This window comes from Trachypithecus francoisi, unplaced genomic scaffold (assembly GCF_009764315.1).
Source record: "Trachypithecus francoisi isolate TF-2019V2 unplaced genomic scaffold, Tfra_2.0 Lachesis_group11, whole genome shotgun sequence".
In the NCBI taxonomy this organism is placed as follows: Eukaryota; Metazoa; Chordata; class Mammalia; order Primates; family Cercopithecidae; genus Trachypithecus; species Trachypithecus francoisi.
Genome location: NW_022681456.1, coordinates 25,565,362 through 25,585,323, shown reverse-complemented (window position 1 = coordinate 25,585,323; position 19,962 = coordinate 25,565,362). Strand labels below are relative to the sequence as shown.

Below are 19,962 nucleotides of genomic sequence, written 5' to 3'. Positions count from 1 at the left end.
CCTGTAGATGAGGCCCATTTTATCCCATGGCTCATTGTGATCTATTTATGCATAGCAGGCAATTTAATGTGAAGTCATTCTTTCTAACTCTTGATATCTTTGAACTTTTACATATTTCAAATGAAAACCATTTGTTTACTTTGCTTTTAAGACCAATTCTATTCCAAAAAATTGAGACCCTATTACAGTTTTTTTTGTCATCATTGTTTTTTTATTCATTCCTATCTGAGAACTTATAGTCATTCCTTTGAACTCAGGATCAAAGAGGAGCTGAGAAAGAAGTTAAAGCTGTTATATTTCCATTTCCTTCTAAGTTAGGTTATTATAGATACACTTTATTATTTGGGTATGGAAGGAATTTCTAAATTTCCCAGTATGTCTGTGTAAGAATAACTTCAAATTTATATTCTAAAACTGATCCAAATATTGATCTCACATGGTTAAGACTATGTTTTAAAGTATTATTACCAATTTTATGTAAAATGTAAGCTGAGTATATAGAACATGGTTGAGGTTTTTGTAGGACCACAGTCTAATGATTTTGAACGTGAATTCTCATCATAGGGATGTGATAGAATATTACACCAATCTGCTAGTCCCAGGATCGATTCCAGAAGCAGCGATCTGAGGAATTAAAAATAAAATCCTTAACTTATTATATATTTGCCTCTTTCTTAATAAAAAGCATATGGGGAGGTTCTGATTAGTGGGTTCTGTTTTATCAGTGTTTCAAATTTTAAAAAGACTTCTTAGTCGTTGATTTTACAGTGTTTTTGCTGCTTAACATTACAGCTGTGAATGTTAAGGAGCTGTTAGTCGCCATATTCCAAAAGGATGTTATCGGGAGCTTTGTTTCTATCGTTCATCTTCATAAACCTTTTTTAAAAATATTAAAGAACAGTAATTTTTGATAAGCATTTACATTTCCAAATATGAGTTATTTCTCTCCCGTGCTATTTTTTGTTTGTTCTTTTTGGGTTATAAGCAGCTAGACCATTAAAAGATAAAATAAGTACTTCTTGTGGAGACCTTATGAACATTTGTTTTCTGTGAATGACCTAGAAGACAGGACCATTTATCTGACAAGGATGCAGGTGGAGTATCAGATGTCAGTGTTCATTTTCTCCTGTGGGGTATGCCACAAGATGGGACTGTATTAGACATGCAGAATTTTTGCCTAGTCATGATATTGGAATCTTTTTTTTTTTTTTTTTTTGAGATGGAGTCTCGCTCTGTTGCCCAGGCTGGAGTGCAGTGGTGCGATCTCAGCTCACTGCAACCTCCACCTCCTGGGTTCAAGCTGTTCTCCTGCCTCAGCCTCCCTAGTAGCTGGGACTACAGGTGCGTACCACCACACCTAGCTAATTTTTGTATTTTCAGTAGACTTAAATTTTTGCTAATTTTGCTAATTTTTGCTAATTTTGTATTTTAAGTAGAGACGGGGGTTTCATCATGTTGGCCAGGCTGGTCTCGAACTCCTGACCTCAAGTGATCTGCCCACCTTGGCCTCCCAAAGTATTGGGATTACAGGCGTGAGCCACCGTGCCCAGCCTAGAATCTCTTTATAATATCAAATGTCTCACTTTGAAGCACATGGCTCACATACATTTAATAGAATTTGTTTTTAGTTCAACCATTATGGAAAACAGTATGGCGATTCCTCAAGGATCTAGAACTAGAAGTACCATACGACCCAGCCATCCCATTACTGGGTATATACCCAAAGGATTACAAATCATGCTGCTATAAAGACACATGCATACGTATGTTTATTGCAGCACTATTCACAATAGCAAAGACTTGGAATCAAACCAAATGTCCATCAGTGACAGACTGGATTAAGAAAATGTGGCACATATACACCATGGAATACTATGCAGCCATAAAAAGGGATGAGTTTGAGTCCTTTGTAGGGACATGGATGCAGCTGGAAACCATCATTCTCAGCAAACTATCACAAGAAGAGAAAACCAAACACCGCATGTTCTCACTCATAGGTGGGAACTGAACAATGAGATCACCTGGACTCGGGAAGGGGAACGTCACACACTGGGGCCTATCACAGGGAGAGGGGAGGGGAGGAGGATTGCATTGGAAGTTATACCTGATGTAAATGACAAGTTGATGGGTGCTGATGAGTTGATGGGTGCAGCACACCAACATGGCACAAGTATACATATGTAACAAACCTGCACGTTATGCACATGTACCCTAGAACTTAAAGTATAATTTAAAAAAAAAAAAAAAAAAAAAAAAACTAGCCGGGCGAGGTGGCGGGCGCCTGTAGTCGGGAGGCTGAGGCAGGAGAATGGCGTAAACTCGGGAGGCGGAGCTTGCAGTGAGCTGAGATCCGGCCACTGCACTCCAGCCTGGGTGGCAGAGCGAGACTCCGTCTCAAAAAAAAAAAGAATTTTCTAGGGTGGCATGAAAATTTTTTAAATAAAAAAGGAAAGGCATAAAAAAAAAAATTTGTTTTTTTGAGTGGGATGTGATTTTTGATGACTTGTTCTGATGCATTAAAATCTCTTTTCCCAATCTTTTCAGTTTATAATCAAGAAGAAGACTCTTTTTATGTACACCATGATATACTCTTGTCTGCATATCCTCTGAGTGTGGAATGGCTGAATTTTGATCCTAGCCCAGATGATTCTACTGGTAATTAGAAAACTTAAGGTTGTTCAGTGATTTCCAGTCTTAGTATTTTCTCCTAGCTCCATAAATTATGTATTCTCTTGAATGTTTTCAGAATTGTTGCTGATATTTTCTGAAGTTACTGTTATTTTATGAAGTTAGAGTTCTTAACACACCATCACTTTATTGTTTGGGGTCCATAAATCCCCAGACTTTAGACAGGTAAGGAGGTAGCTGCTCTACTACAAGCTGAAGGACGGGACCTGAAGCCTTTTCGACCGTAGAACTGTAAAGGTCCCATACAGACTCTGTATAAATGGCCTGATGTGTGAGATGTTACCAGCTAGATTTCAGTGGCATAACCTGTTTTAGAAAAAGTAAGGTAAAACCGAAATGAAGAGGCTTGTCACAAGTAATTAGGTTCTCATGTTAGTCTTTGTAACCACATCTGCACACTATTAGTTGCACCTCTCCGCACTTTTTAATAAAGGTAAACACTGATTATACTGTCAGTGCTTAATAAACACTGATTATACTCTCTTACATCTTGTTTGTAAACCTTGTTCACAATTCATGATCTGATCTGATCTTCATCCCCGCAGCACCCCATGAAGGAGGAAGGGAGGAGGGTTATTCCCATTATGTAAGTGAAAACACTGGGGCCAAGAGATTGAGCCTTTCTTACTGAAATTGTGGCCCAAAGACCAGCAGCAGCACAGCATAGTTATCACCTGTGAACTAGTTAGAACTGCCCACCCAGAACCACCTGAAATACAATCTGTATTTGTAATATTCAGATGCTGCATATGCATATAAGTTTGAGAAGCACTGCTCTAGAGCATTTTTCAGTTGATCTACAGTGTAATGTATTTGATTAGAAGTTCTGTATGTCTTTTTTTGTGTAATCATACATGCATCGTTTCCTCCCATAGGAAATTACATTGCTGTAGGAAACATGACCCCTGTTATTGAAGTGTGGGACCTTGATATAGTGGACTCTTTAGAGCCAGTCTTCACACTTGGAAGTAAACTTTCAAAAAAGAAGAAAAAGAAAGGAAAGAAGGTAAAGAAGTTAATAAATATTTAAACTCTAATGTCAGAGATAAGTTTACTCGGGAGCAGGGGTGAAGGGTAAGAACATACACTTTTTCAATCAGGTATTCTTGGTGAGATGGGATAGGTAGTTATGAAATTATTGTAATTTTTAGTTTTGAAAAGCCCATCCAAAGAAAACTTATTTCTGATTGCATAAAACCTCCATTGTCATGTTGTTCTTTCTTACACAAAACTAGTTCAAAGCTAGTATATTAATATGAATAGCTACCATAGATGAAGGACTCTCGGATAATGAGCCTCTTCCAAATACAGTAGCTATTTATACAGATATACTAATCTGTAAAAAAAAAATTGTTATTGTGTTGAATTCTAATTATCCATGTATTAACCCTGCAACTTTTAAAACTTAGGTTTTATGAGGGTTGGGAGCCATAATGATATTTGTATAATTACAGTACCTAGATTAAGAACTGCTAGGCTGGGCCATGCACATGGCTCACACCTGTAATCCCAGCACTTTAGGAGGCTGAGGTGGGTGGATCACCTGAGGTCAGGAGTTCGAGACCAGCCTGGCCAACATGGTGAAACTCTGTCTCTATTAAAAATACAAAAATTAGCTGGGTGTGGTGGTGTGTGCCTGTAATCCCAGCTACTGGGGAAGCTGAGGCAGGAGAATCACTTGAACCTGGGAGGCAGAGGTTGCAGTGAGCTTACATCGCACCACTGCACTCCAGCCTGGGTGACAGAGCGAGACTGTCTCAAGGGAAAAAAAGAACTGCTAGGCCAGTCATAGTAGCTCATGCCTATAGTCCCAGCACTTTGGGAGGCCTAAGTGGGAGGAGTGCTTGAGCCCAGGAGGTCGAGGCTGCAGTGAGCCATGATCGAGTGCCACTGCACTCCAACCTGGGTGACAGAGCGATATTTTGTCTCTAAAAAAATAAATTATTATAGTTTCTTCCTTGTTCCCTGTAAAGAAATTTTTTTCTTTTTTTTTTTTAAGAGGTAAGGTCTTGCTCTGTCTCCCAAGACTGGAGTGCAGTGGCACGATTATAATTCACTGCAGCCTCAAACTCCTGGGCTCAAGAGATCCTCTTATTCTCCTACCTCAGCTTCCCAAGTAGCTGAGACTATAGGCTCATGCTGCCATGCCTGGCTAAGTTTTGCCTTTTTTGTAAAGGCAGAGTTTTGCTATGTTGGCTGGGCTGGTATTGAACTCCTGGGCTTAAGCGATGTTCCCACATTAGCTTCCCAAGGTCCTGGGATTACAGTGTGGGCCACCACGCCCAGCCCCTGTAATGAAATTTATCATGAGTCTCTAACAGGGAGACAAGGTTTTATTTCTTTTAGTCTTCAAAAGTTTATATAATATCAAAACAATAGGTCGGGTGCAGTAGCTCACACTCCCAACACTTTGGGAGGCCGAGAGTGGATCATGAGGTCAGGAGTTCCAGACCACCCTGACCAATGTGGCAAAACCCCATCTCCACAAAAAATATAAAAATTAGCTGGGCATGGGGGCGTGTGCCTGTAATCCCAGCTACTTAAGAGGCTAAGGCAGGAAAATTGCTTGAACCCAGGAGGTGGAGGTTGCAGTGAGCTGAGATCATGTAACTGCACTCTAGCCAGGACAACAGAGCGAGACTCCATCTCAAAACAATCTTAAGGTTTAAAGAATCTTGCAAATTAATATATTCAGTTTTATTATGGGGGGACTTTAATACAAAAAATAATTAAAACAATTATTACAGAGTTCCTCAGCAGAAGGGCATACCGATGCTGTCCTTGACCTTTCATGGAATAAGCTAATCAGGTAAAAAGAAATAACATTTGAATGACTGTAAAAGACTGTAGCCATTGTGATCTTACCTCATGCCTACACTCATCTCTTTATTTGTGCCATGGACCTTTGTGTCTATCTGTCTTCCTTTCTTGTAGGATGCTTTGCTTGCGGGCAGGAGCTCTGCCATCTGTTTCTTTGCATCCTCCAGGTCACCTGCCAGCTCATCACTGTGGGTGCTCATTACATGTTTGGTGACCAAGTGCCCTATCTCCACCACCACTGGGAAAAAACAGGGTGTTTGGCAGTGCCCATGATGCAATAGGATTGTGTGTCTTCCCAGGAGACATTTTTATTTGTTTTCACATCTCACCATATACTCTTTTATTCTTTTTTCTTTAAATTATGGCAAAATACATATAACATAAAAATTAACACTTGTATTAGTCTTTTCATGCTGCTAATATAGACATACTCAAGGCTGGGTAATTTGTAAAGGAAAGAGGTTTAACTGATTCAGTTCCATATGGCTGGGGAGGCCTCACAGTCATGGCGGAAAGCAAATGAGGAACAAAGTCATGTCTTACGTAGTGGCAGGCAGGAGAAAGGGCAGGTGCAGAGGAACTCCTTTATAAAACCGTCAGATCTCATGAGACCCATTCACTATCACGAGAACATCACAGGAAAGACCTGTCCCCATGATTCAATTACCTTCCACCTGGTCCCTCCCACAACACGTGGGAATTATGGGAGCTACAGTTCAAGATGAGATTTGGGTGGGGACATAGCCAAATCATATCACCACTTTTACCATTTTTAAGTGTGGAGTTCAGTGGCTTTCAGTACATTCACAGAGTTGTGCAACCATCACCACAATGCATCTCCAGAACATTTTCATCTTTCCACACTGCAGCTCTGCCCTTTAAACACTAACTCCCCATTTCCCCAACCCCCAGCCCCGGCAACCACCACTCCACTTTGTCTCCATTAATTTGACTAAGTACCTCATATGAATGGAATCATACAGACTTACTTCTTTGCAACTGGCTTATTTGACTTAATGTCTTCAGGTTCAGTCATGTTCTAATAAGTGTCAGTTTCCTTCCTTTTTAAGGCTAAATAACATTCCATTGTATGTAAGGTATGTTACCCGTTCATTTATGTGTGGTCACCTGGATTGCTGCTTCTGCCTTTTGGATACTGTGAATAATGCTGCTGTGAATGTGGGTGTACAAATATTCAAGTACTTGCTTTCAATTATTTTGGGTATGTACCCAAAAGTGTTATTACTGGATCTTATGGTGATTCTATTTTTAATTTTCTGAGGAGCCACCATACTATTTTCCATAGTAGCTGCACCATTTTACATTTTCACCAACAATGCACACAAGGGCTCTAGCATCTCCAACATTGGTTATTTTCTGTTTTTCGTAATAGCCATCCTAATGGGTGTGAAGTGGTATCTCACTGCGGTTTTAATTTGCATTCCCCCCCTTTTTTTTAAGATGGTGGTCTAACTATGTTGCTAAGGCTGGTCTCAAACTCTTGGACTCAAGCAGTCCCCCCGCCTCATCCTCCCAACTCACTGGGAGTACAGGGGCTGCCACCACACCTGGCCTAATCTGCATTTCTTAACGATTAGTGATGTTGAGCATCTTTGTTTTGTACTTATTGGCCATTTGTGTATCTTCTTTGGGAGAAATGTTTTTCAAGTTGTTTGCTTACTTTTTTTGAGACGGGGGTCTCACTCTGTTACCCAGGCTGGAGTGCAGTGGCACAATCATTGCTCACTGTAGTCTTGACTTCCTGGGGCTCAGGTGATCCTCCCACTTCAGCCTCCCAAAGTGCTGGGATAATGGGCATGAGCCACCAAGCCTGGCCTCCCTTTGCCTGTTTTTTGTGTTTGATGTTGAATTTTTGGAGTTCTCATATATTCTGAATACTAACTCCTACCAAATACATGATTTGCAAATATTTTCTTCTATTCTGTGGGTTGTTTTCTCACTTTCTTGGTGCTATCATTTGCAGCACGGGTTTTTCATGTGATGGTGTGTAATTTTGTTGTTCATGCTTTTGATGTTGTAGCTAAGAAACCATTGCCTAAATCAGGGTCATGATGGTTTACATGTATGTTTCCTTCTGAGAGTTTTATAGTATTAGCTTTTACATTGAAGTCCATGATCCATTTTGAGTTTTTTTGTGTGTGTATGGTGTGAGGTAGGGGTCCAACTTCATTATTTTTCATGAAGATGATTCATTTGTGCCTGAACCATTTGTTTTTGTTTTGTTTTGTTTGAGACAGGGTCTTACTCTGTCACCCAGGCTGGAGTGCAGTGGTGTGATCTCAGCTAACTGCACCCCCCCCCCCAACCTCCAGGGTTCAAGTGATTCTCCTGCCTCAGCCTCCTGAGTAGCTGGGAATACAGGTGCATGCCACCATGCCTGGCTAATTTTTGTATTTTTAATAGAGACAGGGTTTCACCATGTAGGCCAGGCTTGTCTCAAACTCTGGACCTCAAGTGATCTGCCTGCCTCTGCCTCGCAAAGTGCTGGGATTATAGGCATGAGCCACCATGCCCAGCCCCATTTGTTGATAAGACTTTTTTCCCCATTGAACATTTAATTACCTGAGTACCCTTGTCAAAAACCAGTGACTATAAATGTTTATTTCTGGACTGTTAGTTTTAGTCCATTAATCTGTATGTCCTTATTGCCAGTAGCACATTGCTGTGATTGCTGTAGATTTTCAGTAAGTTTTGATGCCAGGAAGTATGAGCTTGCCAACTTTGTTCTTTTTTTTAGTACTATTTTAGCTATTCTAGGTTCCTTGCATTTTAGGAATCAGCTTGTCACTTTTGTTTTATTATTATTAGTCTAATACTAATAGTAGTACATCTTGTTTTGTTTTGAGACAGAGTCTCACTCTGTCGCTCAGGCTGGAGTCCAGTGACATGATCTCGGTTCACTGTGACCTCTGCTTTTTGGGTTCAAGCTATTCTCCTGCCTCAGACTCCTGAGTAACTGGGATTACAGGTGTGCGCCACCGTGCCTAGCTAATTTTTTGTATTTTTAGAGAAGGGGTGTCACCATGTTGGCCAGGCTGGTCTTGAACTCCTGACCTCAAGTGATCCACATGCCTCAGCATCCCAAAGTGCTGGGATTACAGGTGTCAGCCACTGCCTGGCTGTGAATCAGCTTGTCACGTTCTGCAAAAAGAAAGAAAAACGTCATCAGGGATTTTGAAAGAGATTGGTTGAATCTGTAGATCAGTTTATAGCTCCATCTGTAGATGTAGTATTTCCATATTAACACTATTAAGTCTTCTAATACATGAACATGGGGTGTCTTTCCACTTCTTTAGATACTCTTGTTTCTTTTCATAATCTTCAGTAGTTTTCATTATGTAAGTCTTTGTTAAATTTATTCCTAAGTATTTTATCTTTCTGATGCTATTGTAAATGCAATCTTTTTCTCATATTTAATGCTCCTGACTTTTAAAAGATTACCTGATTGGATTCTTCCCTTTCTCAGAAATGTTTTAGCAAGTGCATCAGCGGACAACACTGTAATTCTGTGGGATATGTCCTTGGGGAAACCAGCAGCTAGCCTCGCTGTACACACAGACAAGGTATGGTGATTTAGTTGATCACAGCGGTTCTTAAAACTCAGACACAAATGTTGGCTAAAAATAATCTCAGACATTTATATATGGCTTTGAAAATAATTTTACCTGGCTTGCAGCGTGCTTTCACCTGTTATCTCTTAGGATTTTCACAAAGCCCTGTGTGGTAGGTATAATGCCCATCTCAGAGATGAAAAAATGGGTACAGAAAGGTATGGTTACTTTAGTGCCCTGTAACATATTTATAGAGGCTCCTAAAAAAGGATGAGGGCTGTCAGTCACAATGATATTAAAGAATTAACACCCATTACTGCATTATTCCCCAGGGATCTAATGCACATTGTTTTGGGACTTCTGGAGCATGGGGAATTCACCAGATGGGTTTGACTACTTCCCTTTTTCTTCTGAGTATCTTCTAACATTTGAGGGACCTAAGTATTCTGCCAAACAGTTTGGGGAAACTACATTTTCTTTAAGTGCCCAGTCTTTATATGGGAGCATGGTTTGCCCTTTGATTATGCAGTACATTTATGTTTCTTTTGTTTATTTCAAAGGGAAGCATTTATAGAAATAACTGTCAAATAGATTCTTACCACGTTAGGTAATTTTACGAAAAGCAAACAAACAGAGATACCTGCATTTATGTTTCCTCCCTTTAGGTCCAGACGCTGCAGTTTCATCCATTTGAAGCACAGACTCTGATTTCTGGCTCGTATGATAAGTAAGAAAGCACAGCAGGAATGATTGCTGCTCTGTTTTTATCCTCTAGAAGTCATTTTAAAAGTATCATTTGATACCCAGGCAGAATGTATCCCTGAGGCCACCTTTGTGTTTAAATTATTTGCACTACTTATCTTTCCTTTGAACTTGGGTCCTTTCAGGCTACAAGGGAACATGGTTCTGTCATAATAATATAACTGTAGGAACTAGGAACTTCTTTGGCTTTTAGAGGCTGTACTTTGCCTTTATGGGAAGAATTCCCATGTCACATGACAGAGGCCATGGATATAGAGAGATGTGAAGAATTGGGGCCACTGGTCAATTATGGGGTTTCTACCTCACATCAGTGCTCCTTTTTATAGATTGGGTCTATGGGTGGGAGAAACAGATAGTAGAAGCCAAAACCAGCTTTGCAGTCTTTATTTTCATTTCGTACTCTCTTGAAGCGTGGTATGTTTACATTTCTTGTGATTCATGCAGAATTACAAAAGTGCATCCCTTGCTTCCCCCAACACAATAACGTGCTTGTGGAGAGTAAGTGTGCCTAAGACATGAGTAACCCGGCTCTGAGCTCAACCAGAGAAGGGGAAATTAGAAATCGTCCTGGGCTTTTTGGACATAGAGAGGATTCTTCTTGAGAGCGGAAGATTTGACCTGGAGAAGGTCAAAACCACTGTAACATTAGAGCCATCAGTGCCTTCAAGTGTTAAGATCAGAATCCATCAATTACTGAAACTCAGCTCATTTTTTTTCTACTTTATTTAGAACCTTAAAACAGGCTTTAAATGAATCTTGATTTCACAGTGCTATTTTATTACTATTTCATTATGAATGAAACATATAGGAGAATTGAACTCTTAAAACCCTAACTTTGCCTGAATGTGTCTAGGTCAGTGGCTTTGTATGACTGCCGAAGTCCAGATGAAAGCCATCGAATGTGGCGATTCAGTGGGCAGATAGAGAGAGTGACTTGGAATCACTTTTCACCTTGTCATTTTTTGGTAAGAGTATGCATGTTATTGTTTTGCTTTTCTAGGTTACTAAAGACTTTTTAAATTCCATAGTAGAGAGAATTATCTGAAAAGCCTTTTCTGTTTTAACAGAATGAAGTATTTGGATTTAGGGTTGAAAGCATAAGGTTTTTGTTTTGTTTTTTTAATAAGAGAATGGCTCTTATTTTAAAAGTAGTGAACATGTAAATGATTTTGCTGGTTGCCGGCCATTCCAAAGTGTGCCACGTTTTATTTAATGATTTTGATCATTTTATTGTAGTGTTGTTTGAAATACTAAGCATAGTTAGTATTTTTTGTTTAATGGCTAAATCAGTCCAAAAAGATATTTTTATTTAAATCCTCACGCTTAAATGGAGCTCTAGTGATGAGAATGCTAACCTGTTTAATTTATAGCACTATCTCCCAAATAGGAAAAAAAGTATAAGACCTCTCTCTAAATACCCTTATTATCTAGGGAGGACGATGATTTTCCACGTAGCATCCAAAGATTCCACTGACATTTCAGTACATGTAAAAAGAAGAGCCCAGCTTTCATCCAGAGGGAAGATTAGTTAAATCTGTTGCCCAGTTTTCCTAAAGTAAATATGTAGTGTGTTGCAAAGGTGGGAAAGAGTTTTTTAAAAACAGCTTTCTCAAAAGATGTGGACAGTTTTAATAAGGTTTCTGAAGTAATGATTCTGAGATACTTAATCTCAATTCTGCACCATTAGTAGAGGTGCATGCTGTTCCTAGCCAGGCAGCCTGAAGCCAGACTCATTTTACAATGATCAGGAATGAAGTTCCAGTTGTACTTGAATGTTGTAGTGTACTTCGGCTCTCACTCTTCAAGCACAGAAACTTAGAGATTATTTGCTAACAAATGATCATAGATACTAAAATCCCAAATATTTAGGGAAGTGGGAGGTTAAAGTAGATGAAATGGTTCACCTGCTTCCCTCTCATCTCAAATAAGAGCCAAGCCTTCTCTTCCCTGGCCCAGCCTTCAGACTGCCTCAGCCGTCCTTTCTTTATCCTTTTTTCTTGTACTGGCTATTGCCCTTGACCTGTATACAGGCTCAGGTTTCTGTCTCCCATTTACGACTCTGTGTCTGTCTCTTAATTCCTTCATTTCTTCTTCCTTTCTTGACAGTGTAACAACCCACTCTAATCTGCCTTTCAGTCCTAAGTTCCTTATCTGATTGAATTTCTCTGCTGCCACACTGGTCAATTAGACTGTTGGTCACGCCTTGGTTCTTTGACACTCTTCCCTGTCCCTTCTTCCCTCTCTGACCCACTTCTGTGGATGCCTCCTCAGCCTACAACTTGAGTAGCCATGCTTACCAGGCCTCTGTTCACGTGGACGTAACTATGGCCTCTTTGCTTCTGCCTCTCTAGCCCCATTCCAGACCACTCACCACAGCTTCATACTCATATCCAGTAGACATGTCAACTGAATTAGCCCATGTGAGTGCAAACTCAGGTCGTCCAAAAGTAAATGACTTCTGTCCATGTTAATTTTTCATAAGCTCCACCACTAAGTCATATAGCTGATTTTCACTATGACTTAGACTTTTTACCCATTGTTAGATTTTGTGACGTAGCATGACCTTGCCCATCTTTTACTCTTTCTAGGCCAGTACAGATGACGGCTTTGTGTATAATTTGGATGCACGTTCAGATATGCCAATTTTTACACTTAATGCACACAATGATGAAATCTCTGGTGAGCAAGAGTAATGCTTCTTTCATTTTTATTAACTTATGATGAAGTAAATCTGTATTTCAAAGTGAGAGTGTCTGAACTAATCTTCCCTTAGGTCTTGATCTTAGCAGTCAAATCAAGGGCTGTCTCGTGACTGCTTCAGCTGACAAATACGTGAAGATCTGGGACATCTTAGGAGATAGGCCAAGTCTAGTTCATTCTAGGGACATGAAAATGGTAAGAATCTCCCTGGGTATCTGTTTTTTATTTATTCTGTTTCTGACCTTGTCTTTCTTCGGAACTTGTGTTGCATGTTTTTCTGTTGGAACCATTGCATTAACTAATATGGATGTGTTGGGGAAGTGAATTTTGAGTTTAGTCAAATTTGGTGGGATTTTATGACTTAGAACACTTAGTGGGGAATTCAGTGACTGGTTCTTTTCCAACTCACATGATTAACAGTTGCTTGGTAAGACCAAGGACGCTGGGGAGAGGCTTTTCTAGGACACAAGTGAAATGGCCGCTTTTTTTTTCACCCTGAAATCAAGACCATCCCAAGAAATCTTGAACCTCAGGGCACTGTCGTTATTAGGGTCAGTTTATGTATCTTATCTCTTTGCATAACTAGTTATGACTACACTGAAATGAATTACTGTATAGTAGGAAAAATTTAGAAATAACCAGATTCACTCAAGAAACACTGAGCATCTACTGTATGCCAACCACTGAGTTATATAAGTTAGACTGCAGACATAATAACACTGCACAGCTGTTCAAAATTGTGTATGAATAAATAAATATATGTAAATGGAAAAACAGGTTACAGAAGCAGTTTTTGTAGTACCATCTCATGCTTATTTTTAAATGCATAATTGCCTAAATGCTTCCATTTAACTCTAGTAGATTATATCTCAGAACATAAACTGGTTATCTCCCTGAGAGATTTTCATATATTTTTCTTGTTCATATTTTCTGTAACAAATATGTATTACCTATTAATAAAAATGTAAAAAAGAAAATATTAAAGTTTAAAAATGATTTGAACTGGCATCATTGTCATTGTTTAAAAGGAGAGCTAAAGTTTCTGGAAATACATGACACGTTAGGTTTATTAGGAAATCCCTAAGAGACAGAGTGATAATGAAGATGAGCAGCCTGGGTGGTCAGAACATGCATATACCATCGTGGAAGAACCAGCGTGCTCTGCTTGTCTGGCTTCATATTGTTGTAATAGCCCTTCTGACTTGACTCTGAGCTACCTGTGCAGTAGGCTTGAAAGTGATACTCATAAGTTGGTTTTGAGTAACCATAGGTTCTTAGAAACAAGAGTGAAGATCTAGATATTAGGGCTCTCTGAAGAGATTGAAATCACCATCTTCCTGTTCTCTCTCTAGGGAGTTCTCTTCTGTTCTTCATGTTGCCCTGATTTGCCATTTATTTATGCCTTTGGAGGTCAAAAAGAAGGGCTTCGGGTCTGGGATATAAGCACAGTCTCTTCAGGTAAGGATTTTTAGTTCTCTGCACACCTCCCCCTGCCTCTTTAAAAAAAAAAAAAAAAGGGTCTCACTATGTTGCCCAGGCTGGTCTCAAACTCCTGACCTCAAGCGATCCTTGGTCCTCAGCCTTCTGTGTAGCTGGGATTACAGGTGTGAGCCATCATGCTGGCCTCTCCTTTTTCTGAATGAGTTCTATAAGGACTGACACAGAATGTGTGACTCGAATTGTTTCTCAGCATTTTGGCTAAGACCAAGTGCAGAGTATGTGACCTGTGACTACATCAGGAAGATAGCAAAAGCAGTGTAGTCTTAGGAAAGAGACAAGATCAGATGTAATTGGTAATGTTCATGTTCACAAATAAGTTTGTCTTCACACTTTTAAGTGTACATCATTTAACAAATACATATCTTAAAATTGAAAGATATTTGGGGAAAGCTGGAAAGAAATATAGCATGGTCTCAACAAATAGCCCTCTTCCCCACAGTTACCAATGTCAATAAATCCACCCTTTGCTCAACTATAAAATTCTACAAAATCCAACTTTCCGGAAGAGGCCACTCTTCTCCCTTCAGGGGATCCTGGCTGCTTATTTATTACTTTGAGGTAGTCTGGTGCATTCTATAAACACAGAGATAATATATATATATCCCCACTATGTGATTCCTGCATCCTCCCTCCCATGCAAAACAAGGATCCTGAGATTTTTCTCTGGGTTACTCTGATGTGAGTCCTAAGTCCAAAAAGTTCTGTTCTGGTTATGATCAGAGAAAAGTGAAAGAAAAAGTAGGAAGCAGTCAGAAGTAGAATAAGGCTAGCAGAGGGTCACTTACAAGGAATGGGACATCTGTCACCATGGTGGATCAGATAAATCCAGGACATGGCAAAGAAAGTAAAGTACAAAAATAAATTGGACCATTTAAAAAAATAATTCACTTCATTCAGAACATTAACTTGGACTTCTGAGTTGGTTACTCACTTTACCATTTATAAAGTACTAAGTATATTTTCATAAAATTTCTGCCCCAGAATAGAGAACCTCATTGCTCAAGTCTGCATTTTAGTGTCTTTTTATATTCTGACTTAATTTCCTGATCTGTTAGTTTAACTGTTTGTTTGTATTTTAGTAAATGAAGCATTTGGAAGACGAGAGAGGCTTGTTCTCGGGAGTGCAAGAAATTCATCTATTAGTGGCCCTTTTGGCAGCAGGAGCTCAGACACACCCATGGAGTCTTAATGAAGATTAATGAAGATCATCTAATTTCCTGTTTACCTTAACTGGAAATTTTGAAAAGTTGGCCTAAAAATGTTCCATGTGTGGCAGCAACCATGCAGAGTGACTGAAACACAATTCATTTCTGACTGCCTGATATTCCTTTCTGCAACTGTGGTGGCACCACAAACAGAGCCGGTCTTTGTGCTTGCTCTTCAAATGGATGGTTTGTAAGGCTCTTGTTGCATTTCTTAAAAAAGAGTAATAATGATTTTTAAAAAGTAATTCCTTAAACATACCGTAATCTGTCACCGTTAATCTAGGTTTGTAAATAAGTAGTAATTTATAGAATTTTTAAAGCATAAAATCCTGTAATATTAAGGTAAACCTAGGCCTGGAAAGGTTGTTAATTTGGCTAAGATTGCACAGGAGGCCACAAACAGAGGCAAGTGCCCCACAGACTCCACTTTCCTTCCTAACTGTTCTCAAATTAATGCTCGTGATTGAGAAATATGCTCAGTGCAACTTGTGGAGTTTGGTAAGTAAAAGTTACATGCCCCTGTTTTCCTATCATGATATTCGCTGTTATCAAAGACAAGAGGCAGACCATTCATTCATTCTCAGAACACTGAATGCCATTCTGTGCCTAGTGCTATACAAGTCATGGGAGATTCAGTGTGAATAAGTCTTTGCTCTCCACCTAACAAGGGACAATTTTAATTGTAGATTGTCTTAAGCATGAATTTTAGTAGGCATTAAAAATTAGTTTGATAATATGAGACCCAACCCTAACTTGCCAGAAGAATAATCAGTTCATGAACCTTTGATATTTCCTGTATAATTCATGAATGTGACTTCAATCATTCTAATGTTGATACTGTGGAATGTCATTGGTGTAACAACTTGGGTTCACCAAAACACCTCTTTATAACAAAGGACAGATGTGTGAATTAAAGAGATTAAAGGATAGAGTATTGTTTCTTTCTTTTGATTTGGCTTTTAGGTATCAAAATAAGGCCCAGATCACTAAAAATTAATAACAGAGGGAGTCCTCTAATAGATTTAAACTCAATTAATTCTCTCTCAAATTTGATGTTTTCTTCTATAAATAATAACTCTAAAATAGGCATCTTCCCAGGACTTTCAGTTCTCAGGAAAAGACCCAGTTATGTATAAAAAATAACTTCCACTGCTTTATGTAGTCATATAGATCTGCCTAAAATAAGAATTTGTATTTAATAAATACCAAATTTCCAAGTGGTAAATGAGGTTGACACCTGTTTCCAACTTGAAAGTGCTAGTGTGGTGAATGCTATGCATGGGGTGTTTTCTGAGCCAAAAGAATGTGTCTCTGAAGCAGCTGGTTGGAGCAGATCTGAGCACCTGGGACCAGAAGAGTGCTGGCCGGGACCTGCAGTTATTGCTAAAAGCCAGTGCAGGCAGTGGGTAAGACATCTGAGTAGACAAGCAATAGGGGTAGTCAAGCTGTGGGAACTGGGTAACATGGGGATTAAAATCCAAGCCCAGATTATAAATGTAAAAGGAGGCTCCATTGTGTCATACTGACTTTTTGAAGAAAGAGTAACCACATCACTTCCTACCGTGGGTACGTTTTGCACCTAAGTATGGGTACATCTGAGCCCAAAGATGTGTGGCTTAGAATGCCTGTCTGGCATAGAAAGTGGGGGAACAACATGTAACATTTTCACCACTGGTAGTTTGTTGGTGACTGATGTTTTCATTACATAGCACATGGAAATGCCATGGAGCAAATCATATTTGTCAAAGTGAAAACCCAATGCTATTAAACAATTTTACCCAGATGGCTGGGCATGCCTGTAATCCCAGGTGGCTCATGCCTGTAATCCCAGCACTTTGGGAGGCCGTGGTGGGCAGGTCACTCAAGGTCAGGAGTCCAAGACCCATCCTGGCCAACATGGTGAAACCCCGTCTCTACTAAAAATACAAAAATTAGCTGGGTGTGGTGGTGGATGCCTATTAATCCCAGCTACTTGGGAGGCTGAGGCAGGAGGATCACTTGAACCTGGGAGGCGGAGATTGCAGTGAGCTGAGACCACGTCATTGCACTCCAGCCTGGGCAACAGGAGCAAAACTCCGTCTCAAAAAAAAAAAATTACCCAGATGTAGGCAGGTGCCAGCTAATTATATCGGGAGTTCAAATTCTGCAAAACCAATTGTTTTATAAAGTAGAAATATCAACTTCTATGATACTATATTGTATAAGCATTATACAGGTAAGAACTTAAAGGCCTCAATTTTTCAGGACAACCCAAACTACATCTTATAAAGCTCTTTTCAGTAAAGGTGGTGTATGAAATGTATACTATAATCTTATATACTTTTTTAGGTGAAGGGAGGTTTTTTTGTTTGTTTTAAGATGGAGTGTTGCTCGGTTACTCAGGCTGCAGTGCAGTGGCGTGGTCTTGGCTCACTGCAACCTCTGCCTCCCAGGTTTGAATAATTCTCCTGCCTCAGCCTCCTGAGTAGCTGGGATTACAGGCATTTGCCACCATGCCCAGCTAATTTTTGTATTTTTAGTGGAGATGGGGTTTCACCATGTTGGCCAGACTGGTCTCAAACTCCTGACCTCAGGTGATCTGCCTGCCTTGCCTCCCAGAGTGCTGCGATTACAGGCGTGAGCCACCATGCCTGGCCAAGGGAGGTCTTTTCAAAATAAGTACTTTTAAAACATCCTATCAGAACAAATAGCCAGATTTTGTTTCAAAAACAACTTGTTTCATACTTCCATTTCTAGATGTGATAGTATAGCTTACACTAAACAAAAGCTGAACAAGAGGCATGCAACATCTATTTGAAGGCACTGAAGTGCTTCTAAGGCAACCAGAACTTGAGGGTAAAGATCCTGGGAGAAGGGATGTACACAGAATTAACCCCATGTGCCTATGCTGACTTTCTTAAGCATTTACCACTTTTTATGTTGTACAAGGTAAGAAAACTGAAAAAAGGAGCAGAGCAAAGACAAAAATTGAACTTGATTTCAAAAAGGAAGTTCTCTAAAAACACTCCAAGCTCTCTCATTGTGACCCCTCAAAGGCTATACCCGAAAAGTTGAGATAAACCAGTAGAGCTAACTTTAGGAATCTGAAGCCCAGCCTTAAGTAAGCTCAGCTTTTGACTGCATTGAGGTGTCCCTGCTCTAGTTTGACAGAGGAATCCTCCCTGGAAGAGGATAATTTCATCCACAGCTTCTAGAGTTTTTCATACACAGTCTCTGGCATTCCAGCAAAAATTTCTAAGCATACTAAGAAATAGCACCATGAGAAAAAGAGACCTATAATAAATTCACACGGACTTATGTTGGACATGAACTTTGAAATAGGCAGGATTGGTAAATGTAAGAAAAAACAAGATTGAATATATCATCAAGGAATTGGAATCTATAAAGAATTAAATGAGAGCTCTAGAACTTAAGAGAATTTTATGTATGAGACTAACAACATTAGAGTTGAAGAAGGATTAGTGAGTGTGAGGGTAGGTCTATGGGAAATACCCACACTAAAATACAAAGAGGAAAAAGTATAAAAAAGTATAAGATGCATATCAGGCATGGTAAAAAAGTCTAACATACATGTAACTGGAATCAGAATAGGATGACGGAGAGCAATATCCAAAAAGATTATGGCAAAAGTTAAACACAAGTTTATGAACCTGAAACTACTCCTTGGTATATATCCAAGAGAAACAAAACATGTCCTTACAGAGACTTACATGCATACGTTCAGCAGCAGTGTCATTCTTAACAGCCCCAAAGTGGAAACAATCCAAATGTTCATCAGTGGGTGAATGAATAAACAAATCGTGGGACTGCCATAAAATGGATTTCTGTTCTGTGATAAAAAGGAATGCACTAATACATATTGCAACATAGATGAACCTTTAAGACACGCTAGGCCGGGCGCGGTGGCTCAAGCCTGTAATCCCAGCACTTTGGGAGGCCGAGACGGGCGGATCACGAGGTCAGGAGATCGAGACCATCCTGGCTAACACGGTGAAACCCCGTCTCTACTAAAAAATATAAAAAATTAGCCGGGCGAGGTGGCGGGCGCCTGTAGTCCCAGCTACTCGGGAGGCTGAGGCAGGAGAATGGCGTGAACCCGGGAGGCGGAGCTTGCAGTGAGCTGAGATCTGGCCACAGCACTCTAGCCTGGGCGACAGAGCGAGACTCCATCTCAAAAAAAAAAAAAAAAAAAAAGACACGCTAAACGAGAGAAGTTGGACATGAGGCCATATATTATATAATTCCATTTATATATAAAATTTTCAGAGGAAAAGGCAAATCCATAGACAGTACCTTGTCATTTCCTGGGATTGGGAGTGAGAATAGGGTGTGACTGCAAATGAACAAAAAGGATCTTTTTGGGTGGAGGAAGTGATTTAAAATAGGATTGTGGTGATGGTTGCACTAGTTGCACTATTTTGAATATCCTAAAAACCAATGCATTGTACACTTTAAATGGGTGAATTTTATGGTAAGTAAAATACTTTCTTTAAAAAGATGAAGACACTCTGGCTGAGCATGATGGCTCACACCTATAATTCCAGCGTTTTGGGAGGCCATAGTAAGCAGATTGTTTGAGCCTGGGAGTTCCAGACCACCCTGGGCAAAACCCCATCTCTATAAAAAATCTCTATAAAAAATCCAAAAATTACCTGGGTGCAGTGGCGCTCACCTGTAGTCCCAGTTACTTCAGAAGCTGAGGTGGGAGGACTGCT

The 19,962-nt window shown here is 39.8% G+C and overlaps 1 protein-coding gene and 1 long non-coding RNA gene across 3 annotated transcripts in view; one reads left to right on the top strand and one right to left on the bottom strand.

The window, feature by feature from the left end:
* PWP1 (PWP1 homolog, endonuclein) overlaps positions 1-16,472 on the top strand; it is a 26,120-nt gene extending 9,648 nt beyond the window's left edge. For both annotated transcript variants that reach the window (XM_033220769.1, XM_033220770.1), the window contains 10 exons: positions 2,545-2,655; positions 3,564-3,694; positions 5,436-5,497; positions 8,996-9,092; positions 9,746-9,807; positions 10,696-10,807; positions 12,431-12,521; positions 12,616-12,737; positions 13,895-14,000; positions 15,122-16,472. In XM_033220769.1, coding sequence (XP_033076660.1) covers positions 2,545-2,655; positions 3,564-3,694; positions 5,436-5,497; positions 8,996-9,092; positions 9,746-9,807; positions 10,696-10,807; positions 12,431-12,521; positions 12,616-12,737; positions 13,895-14,000; positions 15,122-15,231 — 1,004 coding nt within the window. In that variant the 3' untranslated portion in view covers positions 15,232-16,472. The remainder of the gene's footprint in view (positions 1-2,544; positions 2,656-3,563; positions 3,695-5,435; positions 5,498-8,995; positions 9,093-9,745; positions 9,808-10,695; positions 10,808-12,430; positions 12,522-12,615; positions 12,738-13,894; positions 14,001-15,121) is intronic.
* On the bottom strand, positions 12,430-19,962 carry LOC117089466. The gene is made up of 2 exons (XR_004439610.1): positions 19,920-19,962; positions 12,430-14,038 (listed from the first exon to the last, which is right to left on the bottom strand). It is a non-coding gene; the product is annotated as an uncharacterized LOC117089466 (long non-coding RNA).